This window comes from Leiobunum rupestre, chromosome 1 (assembly GCF_980474605.1).
Source record: "Leiobunum rupestre chromosome 1, qqLeiRupe1.1.hap1, whole genome shotgun sequence".
Taxonomy (NCBI): Eukaryota; Metazoa; Arthropoda; class Arachnida; order Opiliones; family Sclerosomatidae; genus Leiobunum; species Leiobunum rupestre.
This window is the reverse complement of record NC_143384.1, coordinates 79,431,361-79,457,408: the sequence shown is the minus strand read 5'-3', so window position 1 is coordinate 79,457,408 and position 26,048 is coordinate 79,431,361. Positions and strand designations below refer to the sequence as shown.

General features: G+C 37.1%; 1 protein-coding gene and 1 long non-coding RNA gene across 4 annotated transcripts; one reads left to right on the top strand and one right to left on the bottom strand.

Annotated features, from left to right (window-relative positions):
* The first annotated feature begins 5,812 nt into the window (after positions 1 to 5,812).
* LOC149966751 (uncharacterized) lies at positions 5,813 to 7,418 on the top strand. 3 transcript variants are annotated; one of them, XM_090172395.1, is made up of 3 exons: positions 5,813 to 5,881; positions 6,237 to 6,328; positions 7,122 to 7,418. In XM_090172395.1, exons 2-3 carry the CDS (start codon positions 6,244 to 6,246, stop codon positions 7,367 to 7,369), a joined length of 333 nt encoding a protein of 110 aa, XP_090028521.1. In that variant the 5' UTR covers positions 5,813 to 5,881; positions 6,237 to 6,243; the 3' UTR covers positions 7,370 to 7,418. The 3 variants fall into 3 exon arrangements, with proteins under 3 accessions (XP_090028521.1, XP_090028512.1, XP_090028531.1); XM_090172386.1 differs by having other exon boundaries at positions 5,845 to 5,942; XM_090172405.1 differs by lacking the exon at positions 5,813 to 5,881 and adding an exon at positions 6,078 to 6,100.
* Positions 7,419 to 17,102: 9,684 nt separating this feature from the next.
* LOC149966750 (uncharacterized) lies at positions 17,103 to 25,966 on the bottom strand. Its single transcript, XR_016480421.1, has 3 exons — positions 25,779 to 25,966; positions 22,598 to 22,762; positions 17,103 to 17,573 (listed from the first exon to the last, which is right to left on the bottom strand). It is a non-coding gene; the product is annotated as an uncharacterized LOC149966750 (long non-coding RNA).
* Between the last annotated feature and the right edge of the window lie 82 nt (positions 25,967 to 26,048).

Sequence of the window (26,048 nt, the reverse complement as noted above, 5' to 3'; positions counted from 1 at the left end):
AAGGTAGTTGTTTTCGGTAGCCATAAAGAAAAACAAAACATTTCATCAACCCCACTCACCGCCCACCACGGAGCCCAACATGGGTATCTTGCAAGCAAGATAAGTGATATGTGATTGATATACCCAGGCACGGATAACTAGCAGTATCACAATGCCCAGTTAGTCCTCCCTACCGGGGACTACAATCCCCGTATAGGAGCCGATTGATCTACGTCGGACTAGCGTAGACCTCCTGTCTAACTACACTCAAGGACCGAAGATGCGTGTTGTCTGAAAACTAACCGCAGTATGTCAACAAACTCAACCTCCAGGACTCCCATCGCATGGCTTACAGGTCGCTGTCCACGGCAGACAGATGGGACTAGTTTTAAACAGGCCATAGTCAGGACCTGAAACCTCGACAGAGGGTGGTTACTATTGGTTAGGAATCTAAGCACGACCAATCTGGTATAGGAGACCTTAACCCAGCATAGCCCGCACGTCAAACAATTCCCTTAAGCCCCCCACCATCAAGGTGTAACCGTTAGGGGATCAGTCACTTCGGTCGGGGTCTCTCCGCCGGGACGAGCTGGTCACAGGATAAATCAACTGCGCCAACGGCCCTTTGTGTCAACAACCACCTTAAGCTCCCCACCATGCAAGGCGTGACCATTTGGGAAAACTGGGTCGCGTTTAGTCTGGAGTTGGGGAAACACATCCGGTTTCTGGCGTTCGAAGACCCACCAGTCCCCGTCAGCTTAGCCCCAACCCGCGCTAGCCCCCTTACCACGGCAAGGAACGACCCTCAAGGGGGTCCTTGCCCAGACATCAGATTGTTGTATTTATATACCCCGTGCACCGCCTAAGCATTACAGGGGTTACTCATCATCTGTCCCGGCCGAGCCGTCGACCTGTATACAAAGATAGGAAATGCTTCCTAAATCACATACACACAACGGTATACACCCGTATACCTGCATCTCCTACTCACGACTCACTCGTGAGTTCGTCAAAATTCACAACGATATAACGCATTACGCGTTCAAGATCGTTGATCGTTTCGTTATCCAGATTGTGGAGACCATTCTCGCGGATTGGTCTCCTTAACAAATGGTTCGTTCTAGGACAATTACGAACATAGTGCTCTGAGTCTGCTTCCAGAGCACCGCATATGCATTTGGGTGATGCAATATGACCCAAGTTGAACAGGTAGAGTGGGAACTTACCGTGTCCACTTAGGATTTGCGTCAAATAGTAATTCGTATTGAAGCTACCATTGACCTTAGGAAAGTATCTCTTAGTTACCTTTCCCTTCTCACTCTCATCCCACGACTCCTGCCACCTTTGAGTCGTCACCTCATTAAGCCACCTTTTAACCACTAACTTAGTTGGCTTCATCTCCTTCTCCTCGGGAAGATCGGTTGCTGACTTTGCAAGAAAGTCAGCCCTTTCATTCCCTGCACACCCAGTGTGCGACTTTACCCAAGTAAAGTTGACTTGAGTCTCCATCCGTTTTAACACCTTACGGATATCATGGCATAAACCATGATTGTTTTTATGATTGCTTAATGCATTAATAGCAAAAAGACAATCTGTAAAAACCGTTGCACCATCACCAGGACGTTGACCATGCGTCCTTAACCAGCAAATACCCTCATGTATTGCTAACAGCTCAAGAGAAAACGCATCCACCTTACCATTAATGCGAGTGACCTCATTGTAGGGAAAAAAAGAGCTGCTTTCTGTAATGGAAATTTCATCCCCCCCCCCCTCCGTAGCATGCGTTATAGGGAAGAAGCACGTAGCGCCACCACACCGTTTTAAAGGAACTTGAAATCGTCGCCTGAAAGCAAATTCCATGTAACTATATACGCAAGCGTTAAGAAGATACGTGGATTTTGCTTTCAGGTAACGAAATAGGCGTGAGAAACTAACTACAGCTTTTAAAAGCCAACCTTTTTAGACTCTAAGGAAGTTTCAACTTGTAATAGGCTTTATTATCATAAATAAAGTAAATTTTTTTGAAGTTTGAAATATGACTTGTTTTACATACAATTTTGAATGAATTATTATAATTTAATTAGACTACTTATGTAAATTTAAATAAATCTGAAAATAGTTGAAGCTTGTGAAGTTCCAAATTGTATTTTCCCTTGAGATTCAACAAAACTGGGAGAAAATTATAGGGTTTAATAATATTAGTGATATCGGTATATACTTTATAGCGGACATAATGATTTGGTCAGTTCCGAGACACTCGAGATTAATAATATACATCTAGAAATTCAAGATCAAAATTTCTTCCGTTGGATACGCCGAGAAACCAGTCCGCGACTCCCCAGGGAAATATTACCTCTTGGTTGATTTGCCCACGGCTGATTTGTCTTTGGTTCGCCCCCATATTTTATGCACCTAGCGCCACGACGCGGCGAGTTTATTTCAATCTAGAACCTCTCCCGTGGGATGTCCTTGTGTAAACATTTCTTAGTCTATGGTTCACCACTCTATAGCTTTACACGTTCACCACCAGGGATATCATAGCTTTGTTAGTTCAACACCCACCGAAAAGCGACGACTGTAAATCAGAATTCTAAGCCTTCTTATCTGCGGGTGGGTAAGGGGCTGATCGTATACCATTGATACAGATAAAGCCTGCTGCATTCTATAAACCTTTCATTTTTATGGAGTACAATCTGTACGTTTTCATATTAACCACCCTGCCTTTGCACGTTCACCACTTAACTTTGGCTGTGCACCACAATGTGGTGGCCTACCACTAGTCGGTTTTAATATAACGACTCTTTTATCGCCCGGCAGATCAGCCTTTACAGATCACCACACTACCTTTACAAGTTCACCGTCCGACGGAGGCCTTTCACAGTACTGTTTTGCTATCGGCATATTGACCCTGCTGTTATTCTACCCTGGGCCCAAAGTCCTTTCCCTTGCCCTTTGGCCCGGCGCTCGGCCTTGTAAAACTATTTACCCGTGTTTCCGTATTCGTCCCTTTCCCTTCATTATTACTACTTAACATTTCCAGGGAGACATTGTTCATATTCCCTGGTGCCCTTAAATGCCCTAGAGCCCAGCCGTGCAGTTTCATGTCATATTCCGTCAAAATCGCCATTTTTTGCAATACAAGACGTTCCAGGTACCGTTTGGCTTTGACCGCGAATGGTTGTTGACTACGATGCAAATCAAGGTAATTCGTGGTAGTTCCATCCTTTGGCCGAGTGACAATTCGTAGGAGGGTGGTCGCAACAGTGGCGGATACAAAAAAATCTCAAGGGGGAGGGGTTTCTAAAAGACATCTTGAGCTATGGGTGTAACAACGAATCATCAAGTCACGCGCAAAGATTAAGTGTCAAGGGGGGAGGCACGCGCCTACCAGATGTATCCGCCACTGGGTGGCAAGCCCTTCATGCCATGCTAACCAATAACTCCCTACACTTACTATTACCGTTCATCTTAACGACCCCATAAGATTTTGAAAATGTTCTTACTGATTTTTAGCCAAACAATATCAGCATTATTAACTCTAAAGGGTGAATCACAAATTACGTCATGCAGTAAGGGGTTTCTAAAAGCGTTAACAAATGTTACATGAGCTGAAATGTTACGTCACATCAGTGCCTAATTTACCCATGGCAGAGCCCCTAGGCTTCAAGTTTCTTAGGGCCCCTCAACCATGAACATCCTCCTCCCTCTTGTGATGCATAGGCATCTGCTTGGCCACTGCTCTTGCTGGGCCCTTGGTCGTTAGCCTAGTCAGCCTTATGGATAATGCGGCACTGGTCCTAATTCTATACTGGAACCTAATTTATCAATTATTTTATTTATATTAAGGTATGATTAGTTTTCTATAAGTAATCAAGAATGTATTTATTTATACTCAGGGAGAATGAATATGTCGAGATTATTTTTAGCGTTTCTCCAATTCCACCCGTTGGGCCCCCCGGTATGCTCCTCCGCTTTAATAAAATCAAATAATACTGCAATATCATTGGTTCTTACAAATTACGTTTTTCGACGCGATTAACGCTGCTGCGATGACGCAAAAAATAAGACCCCTTCCTTTTTTCTCCCCCCTCCTTAGCGTGACGGGGTTAGGGCCTCAACGTGTCCGTCGATAGTCTCGACATATTCATTATCCCTGAGTATAACTAAATACATTCTTGAAGTAATACAATAAATAAATTCGCTTTGTTTTTAATGAAATTTAAAGCAACTGTCGGCTCTATCATTGCCACCTGTATTATGATAAGGCCCTTGTTATTAGAGTTGGCAGTGAATCTATCCAATTCTTCGAAAAATAACCTTAGTGGAAAGTGTAGTGCTAGCTTCACCTCTCTAATAACGTCAGCGAAGCATTTATAATTTTTATAATAAGACAACTGTCACGAGGGAAGGCAAAGATAGAACTCCCTAGCATTGGAAATTATTATTTTAAACGTATCTATTACAGTTCAAAAAGCTGCTCCCAAAATTACGCCGGACGTTCAATTACTTAACATTCATAAAGATTAGAACCAATATGTTAATTTCTAAAAGTTAACATGAAAAATTAGATTACTTGTCACTGGCACGAAATTATTTACAATAAAAAAGAGATTTTATTTTACCAAAAAAATAAACCCTACTTATAGGTTCGGATGATTTATTGCTCCGTCATCAGCGGTATAGCCCGTTTATAAAATTTACAGATCTATATATAACCTACGTTCTTAGTTTTTTAGATCAATGTTATTAACAGTGTTTTAAAACGAAATAATTTATTCCAGTTATTTATGTAGTCTACTTCCGGGCCTAGGTCGCAATTTTTTCATAACATATGCTTCAATTTTATTTACAAGGAGACAACCCGTGGTGGTTATCACCGATTTTGTTGAAACTCGGGGGTTAGGTAGACCTGGTCTGTGGGTAGTATGAAAATTCCCAACCAAAAATGTTTTTAATCTTTCAAAATAAAAAATCTCCATTTCGAAAAGAATGGGATTTTCTAGGTTTCACACCTGTGAAAGTTCTTAAAAATTCAAATTTTCGAAACTTACCCAAAATTATAAATTTAACCTATTTTGGGTAAAATGTCTCAAATAAGGGTAAATTTTTAAAAACTTTGGGCAAGTTTTCGTTAAATTTCAATAAATTACATTAATAAAATAATATTGAGATTGTTTTAAGTTAAATTGGGTAAAGGTAAATAAAAAAAAAATTTGAAATCGACTAAAATTGTCTAAAAATCAAAATTGGGCAAAAGATTCAAAATTGGGTAAAAGTATGAAAATTGAGTAAAGTGACCAAAATTGGGTAACTAGTAAAAGTCGTTAATAATTAGATAAATGTGATCCAATTTCGATGAAATTGGATAAGCCGCAGAAAATTGGGAAAACGCAATAATTTTCGTTAAATGTAATTAAATTCCAAGCACGTCGTCTGCATCGTTTGAAATTTCGCTATAACTAATAAATTAAAGAACAAACCAACTAATAAAATAGTAACCCATTTGAAGTTTTTAAAAGAACCCGTGTTTTAATATTATTTAGGTCAATCGTTAATTTCATTTTTAAAGTTCGCGTTTTTGAACGTCGAGTTATTCTGAGAATTTATTTCAACGCTCCAGTTTAAACGGCGTATTCACAATTCACCCCGTCAATAGCTTTCAGCATCATAAATTTGAACGTACACCTGAGCTTCTAAGGATAATATATTATTTCCTTATTATTGTTCATTGTAATGTTTTCAACAGCTTCATTAATGAAAGGTGAAATATAACTTGATTGTCATGACACTTAACTGTAAATTCGTTTGTTAGGCTACCATTAATTATATAGGAAGTAGAGGGCAGAATATCATACGTGTCCAGTTGCGGTTGAAAGCGGTGTATATTTATCAAGAAGCAAAGATAATTTTTACACGGACATCCGTTTGCTGCGTTATTCCCTGGACGTCTTTTATTTTAAGTAGTAAATATGAATACATTTACAATAACTAAGTTTGATTACATTTTATTGATATTATTAATTTAAGACATCTGTAAAAAAAGTGTAATTTACATTAGCAAATTATATGATAAAGTTTTTTTAAGTTAAAAGGAACCCCGGCTATGAACTGCATTGCAAAGGTTGATAAAATTAGCGAATAAGTAGATTAGTCGATTATGAAAAGTGGTAAAAAAGCTAAACCCTAAATTCGCTAATTTTATCATAATTTTTAAATCAATTTGCGAGACTATTTTTAAAAATACCTTTTTTCTTTAGGCAGAAAATGATGTTAAAAGTGTTTTTTGGTCTTTTATTCGTCCAGTTTTTGTTTCTGAATACACAGGGAAACAAGATCAAAATGGAAGATGGTAAGACAGCGTGTTTTGTCAAAGTCTTGCCACTACTATGAATTATCTCACTCTCATCAGTGTTGGACATGTTTTAATAAATTTATCGAAAGACAATTCAGTGGCTCACCCGTGATATTCAAAATGCCACATTTTTTTATGAAAACTGATTTACAGCAAATGTTGTTCACGTTATTTTCTAATAGCGTCAACTCAAACATGGTCGCCCACAGGGGGGGGGGGGGGACAAACGGTGTTATAAATGTACTAATAAAGGTATGAAGTTCCTTCCCCCTTTTAACTAGGTATGAAGAAAACTTGTAACTCGAAATAAAGAGACTTGTTTTTAAGACGCTGAAGTAATTGAGTGAGCTAGAAACGCGAGCGACCCTCATTTGGAAGATTTTGACCTCTAATCCGCGTGCCACGACGACTGTCGTAGGTCAATGCTAATCAGTAACCTCGCACGGCCTTATAGTTGGTTCGCCTGTTTAACTACATCTTAGGTTTATTTTTGACCGGGATATTTAGTAACTTTCTGGGTTAAGAATATTTTAAAGTTACTGAAGGCGCAATATTTCACGTAAAAACTTGTCTAATTCAGCATAAAACCACTTAAAGACTTGAAACACTATTGTTTTCTATATAAAAAAAATTACGTCATGTCAAGAGTATTGTAAAAAAAATAGAGTGAGCCCAAAACGACCCACTCTGATCACGGACAGAAATTCAAAAAACGCGACGTGAAAAATACGGGCTTTTTAAAAGTTCGTAAATCAAGTGTCACATGAATCTTTATTTTTTTATTTTCCAGAATGTCCAAAAGGAATTAAGCAATGTCAACACTTAAATTGCCCAGAAAATATGGAAATTGGATGTAGAAAAATTACTAATTGTTATCTTCATAAAATGGAAAATTCTTGCGCAAACCGTTGCTTGTGCGATTTTACGGACGCTTTCGGACTTAGCTGCCTCGGTCGTATAGATAATTGCCCTAAAGAGTGTCTTGACCTCTATGAGGTGCGTCACATACCTACGCTTTGTCATTTGAAGAAAGATTGAGGATGTAATGAATTTAAATATGACACTTCAATAAAGTTAATGAGGTTCAGTTTTTCTTACCATCTACTTCCTCCCATTACAAACTTTAATCAGAACGGGGAACTTTTTCTATTTCAGTTTCTATAGCTAAAAAAGGTACTAGTCAACCCGGAATTTCTGATATTGCATATAATTAAAATATTTCTCGGTTTAAAAACCGACTCATTATTTAACCACGATCCATTATCTTCACCGGTGAAAAATTAAGATAGTAGTTGGAGAAGACAATGTGTGGTGGTCGGAATCGAAATTGGTCAGTGCGTCTTTCTTTGTTCATCCACTTTTGGAGATTTTAGCGCGAAGGTCGCTTTGGCGAAAGACGTTCGATATCATAAGATTCGATGAAAATTAACAAATTATAAATAATGTAAATGGTTTCGTAATTTTTTAACAAATAACGCTTCATCTATTTAACAGAAACGTGGTAAGACATATGTCAATTATACTTTGGAGTTAACATAAAAGGAACGCCACTTTTTCGAGTTGCGGTAACATGTGTACGTTACAACGTTTTATTGAAGCTGCGCCATCGATAACCCCTTGGCGGGAAACTCATTTTGGGATAAAAAATCATAACGTTCTCTCCGCACTGGTTTAATATTTTGTTGGGGTTAACTGTAATAGTTAGTGTTGGGTGCTGTTGGCTCGCGTGGAATGCAGCACCCTCTTACTTATTGTAACCAGGCCACCTGAATTAATGGCTTTAAACGAAGTCGCTTGATGACTTAGGCCTAAAGTGGTGCCTTGGGTATTAGCCTAGCTGATTATTTAAAAGCAGTTCACGGAAGTAATTTTCTTAAATGAGACCGGAATTTTTTAAACATCTTACATGCCAAATAATTTGTCTCAATATATTTTGCGCATACGAAAATCAGTTGTGCCTATCAATTAAAGTTTGTGCACGTGCGATACCCAGAACACCGGTAATTTTCAAGAAACTTAAAAAGTGAACGAAAGTAAATTTTCCTGGTTTGACTAGGGATTTTGATCTGTAAAAGTAGTTTTACTCGACACAAAAATTTGGTTTCGTGAAAACAATGTCTCATGTCACCCTCCATGATCGGTGAGACTTATCTCACCCTCATCTTCTTTGAAAGATAGCTCGTCTCACCATGGACGGATTTCTGAAGGACACTTCTCGGGCTGCCTTCTACCACGCTATCTCCAAAGGTTGACTTCTATTTCGGGACAGATTTCTCTCACTGGGGGGAAGACATGTTCCGGGGGTAAAAACGGACTTTTCAGGGGCAAGAGAAGGGATCACTCCCGAAACACTGTTGCCCTCTTTTGGCGAATTTCGGAACTATTATAAATAAAACACGGTTTGCTCTCTAGATAAATATTCAAACATTTTATATTACGTTTTTACACACAATCCTAAGGATTTGAGTGTATTAGTCTCACGTACAGTGTAGCCGATGCCGCCGTGTCGCGCATATCTCTTCAACGGTTAGGGCTAGAAGAGTCAATGATATCTCGTTTGAATGTACATGCATCGCCATGTACAATAATCGGAGCCTTTGAAGTGGGCATTTGCCCAATATACTATTTTCGGTGGTTTCGCTTTATGTGGTAGATATTTTATTTAAAATTAAGTCCGATAACGTTAACACATATTATTGGATAGGTTAGGATTCAGCGGTTATATCAGTAAATATTAATTTTAAGTATAGTTTTCAGGGTTATTTACGGGACCCCAATTTTCGTGGTTTTATATTTTCGCCTAAAAGTCTACATACAGTTCCTTAAATTAAGTCCGATTTTCATGAAAGTTATATTTTTGAACAGCTGTGGTTTACATATAGCCTAGATTTGCAAATACGTTCCTTAATTTTTTTGGGCAGCGTATACGGACCCCCCTCAACTTCCAGCATTGGAAATACGCGTGTTTATAGAGTTCTACGCGCCCGTTTAACTCTAGCGTTTTTCAAGGCCGTTCGGAGAGCGCGGCGCTGTCAACGTATGACCAGATGTAATAATTAGTTTCAAATAGAATATTTATTCGAAGTGACACTATTGCTATGGACGGAATGTCGTTAAGTGTTTCTTTGTATGTTTGTTTGGCGTGGAAAAGCGACGACACGGTAGATGGAGCTGCGAAAAATAATGTTTATATAATTTATATTTCAGGCGGGGCTGGGACTCGAACCCAGATAGCCGCTGGCCGCGTAATAACCAAAATCCGACGACTATACCAACCAAACCACGCCGTCTTCAACACACATTCGCCTGAACTTTTACCCTTGAACATATTTTTACAAAATGCTAGTTCCTGGGCGTAAAGATTTTCTTAATCGTGTTTACTGTTTACTCAAAGAAAAAACAAGAATAGTTATATGATAAAAACTTGCACTGGCTAAAGCTGCAGGTGATAGATCCATGTTCAACTTTCACCTAAGCAGGATCTATCATGGATTAATCAAACGGAAATAGATTCTTCTTAGGTGAAAGTTGAATTTAGTTCTAGCGCGTCGCATCGCGACGGTGGCGCCGCCTGGATTGTGGCAATCGAAACCGTGTATGGTCAGAAGTAATAAAAAAGTGTGGCACTTTCTTATCGATACCGTTTATGGTCAAAAGTAACAAATAAGTGAGGCCCTATCTTATCGAAACCGCGTATGGTCAGAAGTAACAAATAAGTGTGGCACTTTCTTATCGAAACCGTGTATGGTCAGTAGTAATAAGTAAGTGTGGCACTTTCTTATCGAAACCGTGTATGGTCAGAAGTAATAAAAAAGTGTGGCACTTTCTTATCGATACCGTTTATGGTCAAAAGTAACAAATAAGTGTGGCCCTTTCTTATGGAAACCTTCTATGGTCAGAAGTATTAAAAAAGTGTGGCACTTTCTTATCGATACCGTGTATGATCAGAAGTAACTAATAAGTGAGGCCCTATCTTATCGAAATCGCGTATGGTCAGAAGTAACAAATAAGTGTGGCACTTTCTTATCGAAATCGTGTATGGTCAGTAGTAATAAGTAAGTGTGGCACTTTCTTATCGAAACCGTGTATGGTCAGAAGTAATAAAAAAGTGTGGCACTTTCTTATCGATACCGTTTATGGTCAAAAGTAACAAATAAGTGTGGCCCTTTCTTATGGAAACCTTCTATGGTCAGAAGTATTAAAAAAGTGTGGCACTTTCTTATCGATACCGTGTATGATCAGAAGTAACTAATAAGTGAGGCCCTTTCTTATCGAAACCGTGTATGGTCAGAAGTAACAAATAAGTGTGGCACTTTCTTATCGAAACCGTGTATGGTCAGTAGTAATAAGTAAGTGTGGCACTTTCTTATCGAAACCGTGTATGGTCAGAAGTAACAAATAAGTGTGACACTTTCTTATCGAAACCGTGTATGGTCAGAAGTAATAAATAAGTGTGGCACTTTCTTATCGAAACCGTGTATGGTCAGAAGTAATAAATAAGGGGGGCACTTTCTTATCGAAACCGTGTATGGTCAGAAGTAATAAATAAGTGTGGCACTTTCTTATCGAAACCGTGTATGGTCAGAAGTAACAAATAAGTGTGACACTTTCTTATCGAAACCGTGTATGGTCAGAAGTAACAAATAAGTGTGGCACTTTGTTATCGAAACCGTGTATGGTCAGAAGTAACAATTAAGTGTGACACTTTCTTATCGAAACCGTGTATGGTCAGAAGTAATAAATAAGTGTGGCACTTTCTTATCGAAACCGTGTATGGTCAGAAGTAACAAATAAGTGTGACACTTTCTTATCGAAACCGTGTATGGTCAGAAGTAACAAATAAGTGTGACACTTTCTTATCGAAACCGTGTATGGTCAGAAGTAATAAATAAGTGTGGCACTTTCTTATCAAAACCGTGTATGGTCAGAAGTAATAAATAAGGGGGGCACTTTCTTATCGAAACCGTGTGTGGTCAGAAGTAATTCGCTAGCGAAACGGGTATAGGCGGCGCCACAGTCGCTACCCCTGCAGCTTGGTTTGTCTGCGTACTATGTTGATCAAAACAAACGATTAATATGGCGGATTGTAGGCGCAGAGGTATCATAAATTGCCTCTTTGTAGTAATACTGCCTTTAAAAATATTACAATTCGAGTAAATGGTGAGAAAAGAACGTTGGAGTTATCGTTTCACAATTTTCCGAAATGCAAAAATCTTTTTAATGTGTGGTTAACTAATATAAAATCAGGGAAGATTAGTTAGTGGGCACAGATTTGCAGCGCCCATTTTAAAGATAGACTTTTTAGAAAGAAAGGTTGAGACACAAATTTTACTTGTTATTACTGATTTTTAAGTTAATATTATTAAATATATATCATAATAACTGTCATTTAGATAAAGATAATTCAAGAGACGCATGAAATGCAGTGCCATTCCAAGCAATAATTTACCATGTAGACTTATTACAAATCCAATGTAACTAAATGAAAAGAGAGGACCCTACGTTTTGTGAATCGTTTTAAAGGTGATCTGTTTTATTATATACTGCAAAATAAGGAAATGCTAATGAATTAAATTAATTTTAGGTCAAGCCGTTCAATTGTCATTATCGCTGGAAAATATTACATTGAGGCCCACAAAATTATGCGTTAAAAGGGCATATTTTTCTATTTTGTATTGGACCCCAATTTTCCTATCTTTGCCACCCTGATGGTTCGGTATGAGTTTTTGAGTTGATTAATAACATTTCGAGCTATTGCCGCAGATCCCAATATGATTAAAAATAATACTGTAAATTCAAATGGTTTTTATTTTTAATACTTATTTGCATATCTTAACATTTTATTCACTTCTATTGTAATTTCTAATTAAGTGGTTTCTTCAATGAATTTAATTGCTTTTAACTTTGAATTAATTCTATAATACATTTGTTTTTGCCTTTTTAGTTAACATGGCTTTGAGTAGAAAATTCATAACATAAATAGTTCAGTTCATTTGTTATCTACAAATACTAATTGGCCAAAATTTAAAATAGGAACTAATTTAACATATTAAAAATATAACTTTCCTTTACTAGAAGTGTAAATTTAATTATAACTTTTCTTTAACTAAAATCTAAAATAAAAATTATATATTTGGACAACGTTATTCTTCAAATATTGTCAGTCTCTATTAATATCAATTAAAAATAGCCCTTGAGAGAATAGACAAAAAAATGAAAAGGCCTAGCTGAATTTTTCCATAGTAGCCTCTACAATCGTTAGCCAGTAGATTCCTTCCTTTCCAACTTAGTTATTTTGTGCCACTGCCTCTTCAATTGATATTATCTTCGCTACAAATGGACTCTCCGCAAATATTTCATCCTGACTAAAAGCTAGAAATAAATTTTTGAGACTAACTAAGTGACCAAATAAGAGTACATAAACCTTTTTGAGCCAGCCAAATTTAACCCTCGCAACTCTAACCATTTTATTACCGTACAATACCGAAGGCACAGTTAGTTATTTTCCTTCATTTTACCCCACTTCTAAAGTCAGAAAGTTGGGATAGCTCTCAGTATCTTTATATATAAAATAGACCAGCAATTTACTGCATGTTTGCAAAAGCCTGAATTTCTAGAATAATAAGTAAAACAGGTTACATTAAAGAATTGGGTTTTAATAAAAAATATATTTACCCACTATTGCATGAACAATGGACACTTTCAATGCTGTGTTTTCCATCACCAACTTCAAATTTTAACTTTTGTTTTAAGCATCCGCACACCTTATTCTATGGATCAAGAGTAGACTACTCTCCAATATACTTAAAAATTTCAATCATGGAGCGATTCACTAATATACCAAATAAAATTATTTAAAATACATTATACATTATACAAAATGCTGAAGCTACTAGTTTATGAAATTAGAACAATCTGGGCTTGTTCTAATGTGAAGATAATAATAAATTTCCTACATACCTTTAAAACTTTCAAATTGATCCCGTGTATGAATTCTCCAAGGCCTACTCATAGTGTTATTAAACTCGAATATTTATACTTATATTTACGAATTCAATACCTATTGACAGTTCAAAATTAATAAATAAATGTCGTATATACACCTTTGTTAATACAAAACATTCGAACACGCTTTAAAAAATATGCTAAAATCGTTAGTAAAATGTTTTAATTGATGTTATAAAACGCGCATTTTCGCATAACGCCATTACCCGTATCACCCAAATATAGTTCTAGGCAGTGTGACTAGGTGGCGCAGCTGTAGTTTTCGGTGGCGAATAAGTGTGGCACTTTCTTAACGAAGTCGTTTATGTGTGGCACAAAAAAATATTATCGCCTTCTTGGCGAACTTGTATAGTTTGTATAGTTGGTCCAGAGATTTGGTCTCATTCGATAGAACTCTTTGACGCGCACGCAGTGGCGTTAATTTTCGCCCCCTCTGACCAACCCCCTTTAAGGGAGAGTCACCAAATGGTTCGATATCGTACGCCACGAAAATTGTAATACGCCCTAAAAATTGCTATGAAATCATCGCACTGAGCCACTGACGCGTCTTCAACTGATTTCTTATTTTCCGCAAAATGGGTATTTTTTTTTTATGAATTTGCGAATTTACATGACTTTTGGTGCCTAAACTACCGAAATGTTTGATATAAATTTCAATAATTTAAAAGAATTACTTTTGTCATGTTTTGCTTACCTATATCATCTTTGATACTTTCCGTCTATCTAAAGACAGGAAATCAAATGGCCTCAATAGCTTTTGTATTGGTTGGCCCACCCGCGTATCCTGTAGGTGGGCGGTGCCCACTCTCTAAATTATATATCTAACAATTATATATCTAACAATAGGAAATCACATGGGCTCAACAGATTTTATATCAGTTTTCCCCCGGGTCTCCTGAGGGTGGGCGGCATCCACTCTTTTACTTAGGATGGCAATTTATAAATCAAACGATAAGAAATCACGTAGCCTCAACAACTTTTGTATTAGTTGGCCTACCTGTGTCTTCTAAGGGTGTATAGGTTTGTCCACTCTAATACACTGATGTGGAACTAATATTACGGCCTGGGCCGACTTCTTAAATATGACACTGATCAACCCAGTCTTCGGCGTATGACCAGAAGTATTAAGTGTGACACTCAACGTAACAAATAAGTATCTGATCGAACTAGTCTTTGTCGTATAACCAGAAGAAATAAGTGTGACACTCAACGGCTGACTAGTAGTAACAAATAAGTGTGATCAGAAGTAAAAAATAAGAGTGACACTGATCGAAGGAAACATCGATGCTTTCAAAGTATGACTAGAAGTAACAAATAATTGTAAATATGTATATATGTGTGACCGTGGATATATTTTGGTTGTGATACCGGCATTGCAGGTTGCTGTGAGTAGCTCAAACAAACTTAACACATTAGAAGGATTGTGTGTATTCTGACCGTTGTACGTCTTGTTTTAATTACTTACCGCTTGTTAAATCGCCAGTAGACAGTGGTATAGTCGGGTCAGGGCGTCACCCCGGTTCTTTTTTCAAAGGCAGAGCTCCACCCCGTTTTGGTTTTTCCATTTCTCCCGGGCGCGCCTTGTTATATCTCTGGTGAGAGCTATTTGATTTCTTTTAATTCACACTTAAGCTTCCGGACTGAAACAAAAGCTAAGTCCTTTATTCTTATTTTGTATAACTATTTAAATATTAGTTCCCGTTCGCGTCTAAGTGCTGAGTTATTAAAAAAAATATCTTACAAAAAAAAAACACTGTTTCCGACTACGAATAAAATTATTTATGGCTTTGAACTTCCAATTTGACCATTAGGGTCTATCCAAGAGAAATTATTTATTGCTTTGAACTTCCAAATTGACCATTAGGGTCTATCCAAGAGAAAGGTTTATGCAGTTCTGCCCTTCCTCGGTCTCCGGGGTATCGAAGAAAACTCCGCGTCACAATGAAAAGGAGAGGGGCCGATGACCAATATCCGTTGCAAGGGTGACCACTAGCAGTGGAAATTTTGTTGACGTACTTGGGCTTTTCTGGGCTTTATCCAGAGAGCGTGGATGATTTACAAATACAATACAATACAATAATATAAAATACAATAATACATTGGAAATATACAAGGATTTTAACAAATGTTGAATAGATTTGGACAACATTTTAAGGTTTACAATTGTTTAAAATGATTTAGTTTTTATATTTAAATTTTAAGCTTTAATTTATGTTTTTAATTAATGAGTGCGATTTAATATTTCACACGACTTGCTGCTATTTCGTAAATCATTTTTCTAGAATAAAGGGTGTGTGAATTTACTACAAATTTTGCCCGCAGGAAAATACCATAACAATTTCAAATCATTACCTAGGTACGGAAACTGGCGGCCCAACCCTCCAGTGGAGACTGGAGTCCAAAAGTGTTGGCGAGCATACATCGGTGGCTCCGGCCCCCAGTCTCAGTCTCCGAGACCAAAAGTGTTGGCGACCTATGATTTCGCCTCTCACTATTTTTGCTTCCAACTCGAATTACGCATGATCAGAAAGCGAAGGTCCCGGTTTCAAGCGAATAACCTAGGCATCGCTATACTTCTCTCTAGGATGATTCAATCGAGAGATAACTATGGGAGGTTGTCTCTGTTCCAGCAACCTGCGTTTTAGTAATCGTAAATACTGGTTTCATTGAAATGCTTATACTAATTTTAGGTGAAATCGGAGATATATTACAGTCATGGGCAAAATCGCTTGTAATTTTTCGAGACTCACTCTCACTCAAAAGTGAGAGTTCAACCAAATTAAAATCTTCACTCTTTCCCACTCTCGCTTTTTGTCACTCACCGACTTCACTTTTGGCCAAAGAGTGACATTAGTCAAGGTCACCAATTTCACATTTATTCTTGGCGGGAAATTTCAATTCGGTCCAAAAATATTTATACTTTAAAAGGGAAAAATACTCTGGTCTTTACTTTCCTCAGTGATCAATGGCGCAATAAAAGATGTGGGGGTTAGCACGTGTTTACTACCCCCACCCGAAGTTATTATTCTATTGACCAATTAATTTTGGCGTACAGGAAACACTTTCCACTCTCGCTTAAAAATGTCTGGACAATTAGGATATGGGATATATAAATACTATAAGTAGAATTTAAATTGACAAATACTCTGCAATGACGACGTTATCATTGGGCTGTTTTAAATTTTAGGTTCCTTTACCGCTAATAGGTGGCACCACGCCCTCCAGTAAACTCATTAAATTTAAATTCAATTTTCCCGGTCATCTTCGAATAAGAGTGAAAGAAGACCTTGACTAGCCGTTGCCTACGTTATTATCAATGCCCGTGCACGCTCCCATTAAAGGGGGATACAATATCGCGCCGCGACGACTTGTTTTTTAATTTTGCTTGCTACAGATGGCGCTCTGAATCACTTCTTTTTGAAATCGTAAAATAAGGGGTCTTCTATCAATATCCAAAATGAGATAAATAAGTTATGGTTTATAAAAATCTGGCTGTACTAAAATTAGGAAATATTTGTGAGATAAAATATACAGCTGAAACAAACTTAATCACACAAATTTAGTAAATTGACAGCTATTTTAGTATATTTTTAAATGTTTTATTTTAAATCAATTTAAAACTATAAATTTAAACTTTACGAGACAGAGGATAATTAGGATATCTTTTAAAACTTTTATTTTTACTTTTAAACCGTTTAAATCTAAACTTTAAAACTTTAACTTTACGGGACAGAAGATTTCCTGTAGAAGATTTCTTTTTCTCCATGACATCAGATATATCACGAGCGTGATTATATAAAAGAGGTCTAATATATTTTCAGTGATTTCAGAAGGTAACGAGTGAGATAATGTTTCATAATCAAAAAGGCGTTTTTTATTTAGTTTAGGTGGTTAATCATGTAGGCTACGCTCAAGTTTCTTAGGTGTATGAGGAATTTGTACGTCCTCTTTAGGTGTGGATGTAGTATGCCTTATGAAGTTAAGGTTCAATTCCAAATGTTGAGAAGTGCTTACAATTGTATCTGAGTTTCCTTGCTCAGTGCGGAGAGCCCACCCAAGCCTGTCTTTAGCACTTCGAATGGTTTTTTGGTATTTGTAATAGGTGACAGTATAATTCTTCTTCGATAGGATTAATTTGATTTTTCAGGTACTTTAGGTTTTTTGGACGTTGAAATTTCATTTCCATTTGGTGAAGCCGTTTCCTACTTTGGCACGACAAGCTGAATGCGGATTAGCTCTGAAAATCAAGTCTGTGAATTTTTTTCCTAATTGACATACCTGTTGTTATTAAGTTTCTCACGACATTATACGCGACCGAAAACTATCGCAACGCCCCCTTGGATTCGCCATCGAAACCTAGATAGGTAGCGGCTAAAGCAGACGCCATTAGTTTCTCCTCATCGTTATTCGAAAATTTGACTTTATAAATAATGATACTTGCATATTAACATAATTTGTACATCGGTTGCTTATATTTTCATAAGTTGGTTTAAAAAAGTTCTTATGACTTTTAAATTGGTGTAGCAGACGCTACATCATAGGTGCTACCGCCGAGAAGCTAGCACTGTTACGACTCGTGTAGAGCCACATTCAGCTTAGTTAATTCCTAGGGTTTTTCGTTTCAAATATTTCGCATCCTAATTTATATAGGCCTATATAAGAAGGTGGGTACAAATGTCGACCAACCCTTCGAAATTGGAATTTATATGGAGACCAAGGTTTGTAGAGAAAATTCGCTTTCGAGGTTGGCTCTTGTAAGAGTGTCGGGAAAGGAAAGTTCAGCAGCTGGGTTGGAAGGGGGGGAGATAATCTCGTTTCCCATAGATGCTGGAGCCAGAAAACGAAACAAGACGCCACGTCAAAAAGTTTCGGTTGAAACCACTCTGCTGCAGAGTGCACTGTGCACAGTTCCTTTTGCGGCAATTCCAAAAAAGGCATTATCATTACTTCTGAATCAATGATAGGTTTATATTTTTACTTAAAGGGCAACGCAAGTCGTCATGCAGGGGGGGGGGGACTATGTTTTCTTCAACAAGCCGTAAGTAGGTTTTCCAAGGATGATTTTATACAGCGCGAAAGCCTTATTCTCCTTGGTGTAGCCACGTGGCGCAATTTCGCTCTCATTCGCGAATTTTTCGATTTTCTTCGCTGAGTTAGCTCGCAATGAACGAACCCAGGAATTTAGGCCTAGCTTAATTTATTTATTATGGAGAAAAGAACTGGGTTAGTTTCCGAGAGTTGGACTTTGATATTTTCGATTTAACAATGTTTTGGAATAAAATTATTTGTGAATTGAATATTTTTAATAATGGAAGTTAAAACATTAGGCCTTGGACGCGGTAAATCTCTGCTGCTAGCCTCACATTGGATTAAGAAAATTCAACACCACACACTCCTATATCCCGTCTCCCTTAACAATTTCCCTATCATTATACCCCGTCAGAATATTTATCTTTTTTTATTACATTTATTAGGATCCGATTTGTCGGTAAGCATGGAGACTTCACTTTCCTCGGCCATTTTCGCGACTAAAGAATGCATGGATTTTGCGTAAAAACCGCGAGAGGCGCATTTATACAAAATAAATTCGGCAAATATGGTTCTGCCTTTTTTTACAGAGGGAAAGGCTAGGGCAGATAGCGCATGCGCAGTCGTTCTTTTTATCTATAAGATAATTTACCCCCCTGCATGGTCACTTGCGTTGCCCTTTAAGAGATAACTTCAATGTGAAATATATTTTAACTCACAGGGTCAATCAAGATTGTTTGGAGAATTTTTTCTAACAATTAAGAACGCGTGGGCGTCTTGATGACCATCCAACTCCTCTCAACGCATTATACAGAATCATAATGTAAATTATCTTGTAAAAGCAGAACCATATTTGCCGAATTTATTTTGACTTTTGAATTTATTTTGTATAAATGCGCCTCTCGCGGTTTTTATGCAAAATCCATGATTTCTTTAGTCGCGAAAATGGCCGAGGAAAGAGAAGTTTCCGAGCTTACCGACAAATCGGATCCTTTATACAAAATAAATCTAATAAAGCAAAGATAAATATTCTGTCGGGGTATAATGATAAGGAAATTGTTAATGGAGACGAGATATAGAACCAAGTGTGTGAGGTCTTGGATTTTCTTAATCCAAGGTTAGGCTAGCGGCAGAGATTTACCGCGTCCAAGGCCTAATGTTTTTACCTCCATAATTAAAAATGTTCAATTGGCAAATAATTTTATTCCAAAACAATGTTAAGTCGAATATATCAACGTCAAACTCTCGGAAACTAACTCCGTTCTTTTCTCCATAATAAATATATTAAGCTTAGCCTAAAATCCTGGGTTCGTTGGTAAGGAAATCGAAAAATTCGCGAATGAGAGTGAAATTGCGCCATCCGCCAGGTGGTTACACCATGGACTAATTAAAAACAGGGACGACCCAGGGAGGCTATTCTCTAATTTATCTCGATCTCACTCTCGATGTCGACTCGAAGTCGATCTCGAAGGCGATCACTTCGATCGAGAAGTCATTTCACGATAAACGCTATTCTATACTTCATCGAAATCGACTTCGAAGTGATGCATCTCGACTCTCGACAAGCGAGTAGACCAAGTGGGTTCTACATATTTCCGGTTGTAATCGCGCATAGGCTCTCTATTTTCCGACCAATAAGAATACACCATCACATAAACAGCTGATTACAAACGCCCATGTTTTATAGTTTAGAGAAAGGATATTTATTTTCATTGTAATACTACAGTATATATATTTAAAGTCCAAATAGAGCTCGGCGAAACAGCTAAATTAACCGCTAAAGTTTTGATTAACCATAAAAATTACGATTAACTGTTTATCCATGGATATTATCCACGGCTATATAGCAATTTAACATGTAAAATAATCGGGTTTTTTTCGGATAATTTTCGTTTGTGGATAAAAATGAATAAAGTTATTATTTCTTATCCAAACGCCGAGCTCTAAGTCCAAAGGATTTGTTGTTTGGTCTCTTATAACTCTTTATCTTTGAAAATTACGCCTATTATCGATTTCTAATGCTATATTTAACAATACAAGCCGATCGAGCTATAGCAAGCGCCATTGCTTTTTTCCCTAAGAAAGACGGTTTGGGTAGTGGTAGCTTTTTGGCAACACGGGAGAAGGGGGGGGGGGAGGCAGTTAAAAAGAACTACCAGCTCAATGATTGGTTGAAACCTCTGTCGAAAGCGGTCTCGTAAGCTTCGGACACGACGAGATGAACTTCGAGAAGTCCATCGAATTCGAGTAGCATTTTTCGACAAATATTTTATAGAATAGCGTTTTTCGACATCTCGTGAGAACGATTCGAGATCGAGAGATATCTCGATCGAGAACTGCTTACAGAATAGGGCCCCAGATCTATAACATTTCTCTATAAAGACCCCCAAAAAAAGTGTTAACGCGTTCAGCAGCGTTGCCAGGCAAATATTTTTTATCCTGGTGATTCAAACGTCATAAACAGGAAACAGATTTGTAACGGTTTTAGCGGTTGTGATTTGAATTTTCAGATTGTTGTTTACAAAGGCAACCCCAAACGTCTCTCATAACCATCCATGTTATCACGTTAAATAACTATAATTATAATTATTATTTTAGCATAATTGGTATAGTTAAATGATATTTTTCCACCTCCGATTCTAAGATAGATTCGAAATTATCTCGGAAATTATTCATCATCAAAAAAAGGTAAACAACTATTAAGCCTTGGTACAATCATTTATATTTATGAATAATATTATATTATGATAATAATAATTACCGTAACAAATTTGGGAATTGCTTTCAGACGGTAAGCAGAATATTTTACTATTTGTACGATTGAAAAAGCTCGACATTCTAAATTGTTAATTAGTCCATGGTTACACCAATTAGAATAAGGTTTTCGCTTTTCGCACGGTATAAAATCCTCCTATTAAAACCAACTTACGACTTGTAGAAGAAAACATAGTTCCCAACCAAGCGCCCCCCTACATGGCCACTTGTGTTGCCCTTTAAGGCTTAAGCCACCGAGCGCTACTATTCAGCGTTTAAAATAAATTAATGTGATCAGCTGATATCTGAATTTCAGCTACCAGTTTCACGTTAATAAGACAGACAGAGAAAGAGACAAACGTAGGTACCCCCGTAACTCGCACCTTTTGAAATCTAACCAGTGACGTCACTGGTGAGATATCTGATACCGTCTCTCGTACCGTTTCGACTTTCTCTCCAAAAACCAGTTACAGAGATGCGCCCCCGTTGTATGGAGACGAATTTATCGTCTCGCGTAGTTTCATGTTTTCGGTTTCAGACGACGTGTAACGAAATAGCAGTTTCTCATTGGACTTCCATATAAATTCAAATTTTACTGGGGGGTCCGCATTTTTACCCTCCTTTTAATATAGGCGTATATTTACTTGCATATATTTTAAATTTTAAAGCAATTGTCGGCTAGACGTGAAGTAGATCTTTTTTCAACAGATGTCGCTAGCGTCGAAATTAAAACGAGATCCTTCATCTCAAGTTTGACCCAAAAAGCGGGACAAAAGTATTCCTCGCAATGATTGGCTCGTCGGTAAATTTGACAATAACTTAAATTATAGTAATTTTTTACAATATATTTTATATGGGATGTATAATCATAGACAAATAACATAGAACGGTCACGCTAAACGACTGGATCGCTACCTCGAGAATTTTTAAGGAAACAAAAATATAGGACAATATGGCTGCCTCCTAGCTCTCTGTTTATTTACGAAAATTTTTAATTTTTTACGTATAATGACGGTAAAAAATTGTTTTTATGGCGACTGGAAGAATGATTCCAGGCGCAAAGTTGAGGGAATTAAAAACTATAGGTTTCCAAACCCTAAAAAACAATTTACAAAATTTGAAACAGCGGTTGGGATTTGGCCTATATTGATAAATTCGACTACAAGGAGAGTGCCAAATATGTTTGATCACTACATTTCATAGGACAATCTGGACCAACTATTTTAAATCCACATCTAGTTCCACTAATTGGAAAGGTAATTAATCAGTCTGTTTATAATATTTCACATATTAGGTTTTCAAAATCGTTGTTAAGAATATCTGGAAAAAAACCTATTAGTCATAAGAAATTATCAAAAAAAATATTCTAAACACAAGGCTAGAAAGATTCATTTCATTTTATTACTATTCCAAATTTATTATTACTAACACAAAATTAATTAATCCTGTATCAAAATTACTCAAAAAACATTTTTTTACCTTTTATTAGCGACTTCTCGTTGACTCGTTTGGACGTTGCCATTTTGTCCTAAATTTCTTACTCCAGAGAGCCGCGCAAGAGGGCGCATCGTTAGTTAGGTTAGACAGAAAAGGGCAAACATTTCTATGCTTGCCTTATGAGTCCCTATGTTATTTCTCGATGACCTGTATAAACACGCAGATTTACAATGTTGGAAATTGCGGGGGTCCGTATACGCTGCCTAAAAAACCTTACTTAGAATTAAAATTAAGGAACGTATTTGCAACTCTAGGTTATATGTAAACCACAGCTATTCAAAAATATAACTTATATGAAAATCGGATTTAAATTAAGGAACGGTATGTAGATTTTTAGGCGAAAATATAAAACCACGAAAATTGGGGTCCCGTAAATTACCCTAAAAACTATACTTAAAATTAATATTTACTGATATACTAGAAATTAAATTACCTATGTCAGGAATTGCCAGGTTCAATACTATAACACTTAAATCAAAATATAACACTTAAATCAAAATGCAACACTTAAATCAAAATGCAACACTTAAATCAAAATGCAACACTTGAATCAAAATGCAACACTTGAATCAACATATAACACTTGAATCAACATATAACACTTGAATCAACATATAACACTTGAATCAACATATAACACTTGAATCAACATATAACACTTAAATCAACATATAACACTTAAATACCTTAACTCAAAATACTCTTCAACAACTTAAACCCTAACTTCCTCACCCCGCGGTATTTCAACTACAGACAAAAGCAATACTTATGTGTTCAGTTCTCAGCATCCCTTGGGTCGAATTCAAAACAGCCGAAAACGCGGCACTCCATGTAATTTCTCACGCGTAACCGCACATATCCGAACCCCAAATCTCGCGGCTCTTAGCACACTTAAGGAACGGCAGCTTAGGGGTTCGCGTACTTCTCCGAAAGCGTCAGGGCGCGAGTCGAGGGTTCCTTAACCCTTTTAACTGTCTTATAGCAGACAGGTTACTCATTTTACATAATATATGTTTGCTTCAAGTCGCTTCAAGACCAATATCTGCGCCAGAACCTAACATCAAGGACAGTAGATACAGGGATGAGAAAGCAGGAAAAAAATTCGATTTTAATCGTCTTCATATTCACGGGGAGTTAGATGTAAACAAACCGCGGCCATTGTTAAGACCATGGGCAGTATTATTGTCACCCCCTTGCACCGGGCTCACGTTATTTCCATTTGGGACTAATTGGGGAGTGAGGGTCAAAGGTCGAAAGTTGTTTTTCGGCCTTCGAGAAATATATAACAAGGCTTTACAAAAATGCATTACACTGGCAATCCTTATTTTCTTAGAAAAGACGGTCAAGATAAAAGACACTGTTAGGAGCGGGGGTACATATGGTTTCATTTATTAACAAAGGGGATACTTTTAACTTCAAATGGAACACTACCGCGAGGGGCAGAAAGACAGCGGCTTATGCTTTCGAGCAACAATAGCGAAAAGGTTTTTACGACGGGAGAGGCGTGGAGAGCGCGGGACTCCGAGGCCTACGGAGTCATCGCGTCAATTACAAGAATGTCGACGTTATATGGTTACAATGACTCCATCCGCGACCAGCGCGAGATTCCCATTTGGAACCCGCTCAAGGAACTCTACAATAAGTGCTATTCTAAAAATAGCCGATTCTTTAAATTATTTAAGAAACTAGAGAAAATCCTGAAAAGCAACTACCATTAATATTTTATTTGCTAAAAGTGGAGATTAAATAAGAATATCTAATAATATACGTTACAGGCTATCGCACGTGCACAAACATTAATTGATAGGCACAACTGATTTTCGTATGCGCAAAATATATTGAGACAAATTATTTTGCACGTAAAAGATAATGGATCGTGGTTAAATATTGAGTCGGTATTTAAACCGGAAAATATTTAAATTTTATGGAATATCAGAAATTCCGTGTTGACTAGTACCTTTTTTAGTTATAGAAACTAAAATAGAAAAAGTTCCTGGATCTGATTAAAGTTTGTAATGGGAGGAAGTAGATGGTAAGAAAAACTGTACATCATTTACTTTATTGAAGTGTCATATTTAAATTCATTACATCTTCAATCATACTTCGAATAACAATATTGCATTAATAAATGAGCGTCAAGTCCATGCTGCTCACACAACTGATAGACAGAAGACACTCATTAGGGCAATTGTGGTAACGATCGAGGCAGCTATGTTCAAAAGCGTGCGTGAAATCGCACACGCAACGCTTTGCGCAAGGATTAGCCATTTCAGCTTTAAAGCAGAAAGGAATTTTTATTCAAATAATTTCCATATTGTCTGTGCAATCTATGTTTTGACATTGCTAATCTCATTTTGGACATTCTGGAAAATAAAAATAAAAAGATTCATGTGACACTTGATTTGTGAACATTTAAAAAGCTCGTATTTTTCACATCACGTTTTCTGAATTTCTGTTCGTGATCAGAGTGGGTCGTTTCGGGCTCACTCTTTTTTTTTAATTAACTTGACATGACCTCATTTATTTTTAAATAGAAAACAATAGTGTTTCAAGTCTTTAAGTGGTTTTATGCCGAATTAGGCAAGTTTTTACGTGAAATATTGCGCCTTCAGTAACTTGAAAATATTCTTAACCCAGCAAGTTACTAAATATCCTGGTCAAAAATAAACCTAAGATGTAGTTAAGTAAGCGACGCAAGTATAAGACCATGCGAGAATACTGATTAGCATTGAACTACGAGAGTCGTCGTGGCACGCGGATTAGAGGTCAAAATCTTCCAAATGAGGGTCGGTCGCTTTTCGAGCTCACTCAATTATTTCCGCGTCTTAACAACAAGTTTCTATATTTTGAGTTCCAAGTTTTGAAAAGGAGGGCAATCTTCATACCTGGCCAAGGGGTAAGGTACTTCATACCTTCATTAGTGCATTTGAAGCCCCGTTTCCCCCACCCCTTGGCACCAATGCTTGAGTTGACGCTTCTAGAAAATAACGCGAAAAAGATTTGCAGTAAATCAGTTTTCATCAAACAAACTGTGACTCCCGTGGTTTTTGAATTGTCTTTCGATTCCAGGATAAATTTATTAAAATATGTCCACACTGATGTTGATATAAAAGCGAGATAGTTCATAATAATGGTACGACTTTAAAAAAACACGCTGTCTTACCATCACGAAATTTGAGCTCTTTTCCCTGTGCATTCAGAAACAAAAACTGGACGAATAAAACACCGAAAAACACTTTTAACATCATTTTCTGTCAATAGAAAAAAGGTATTTTTAAAAATAATCCCGAAAATTGTTTAAAAAAATTATGATAAAATTAGCTTTTATATCCCTTTTTATAATGGACTTATCAGCTAATTTTATCAACCTTTACAATGCAGACCATAAGCCTTAAGTGTCATTAATTAAGCTGTTGAAAACATTACAATGAAT

What these genes read in the sequence shown, in the direction of transcription:
- LOC149966751 (XM_090172395.1), top strand. Translation starts at nt 6,244, where the DNA reads ATGATGTTAAAAGTGTTTTTTGGTCTTTTATTCGTCCAGTTTTTGTTT. An exon ending in CAAGATCAAAATGGAAGATG is followed by an intron (nt 6,329 to 7,121) that starts GTAAGACAGCGT and finishes TTTATTTTCCAG; the next exon opens with AATGTCCAAAAGGAATTAAG.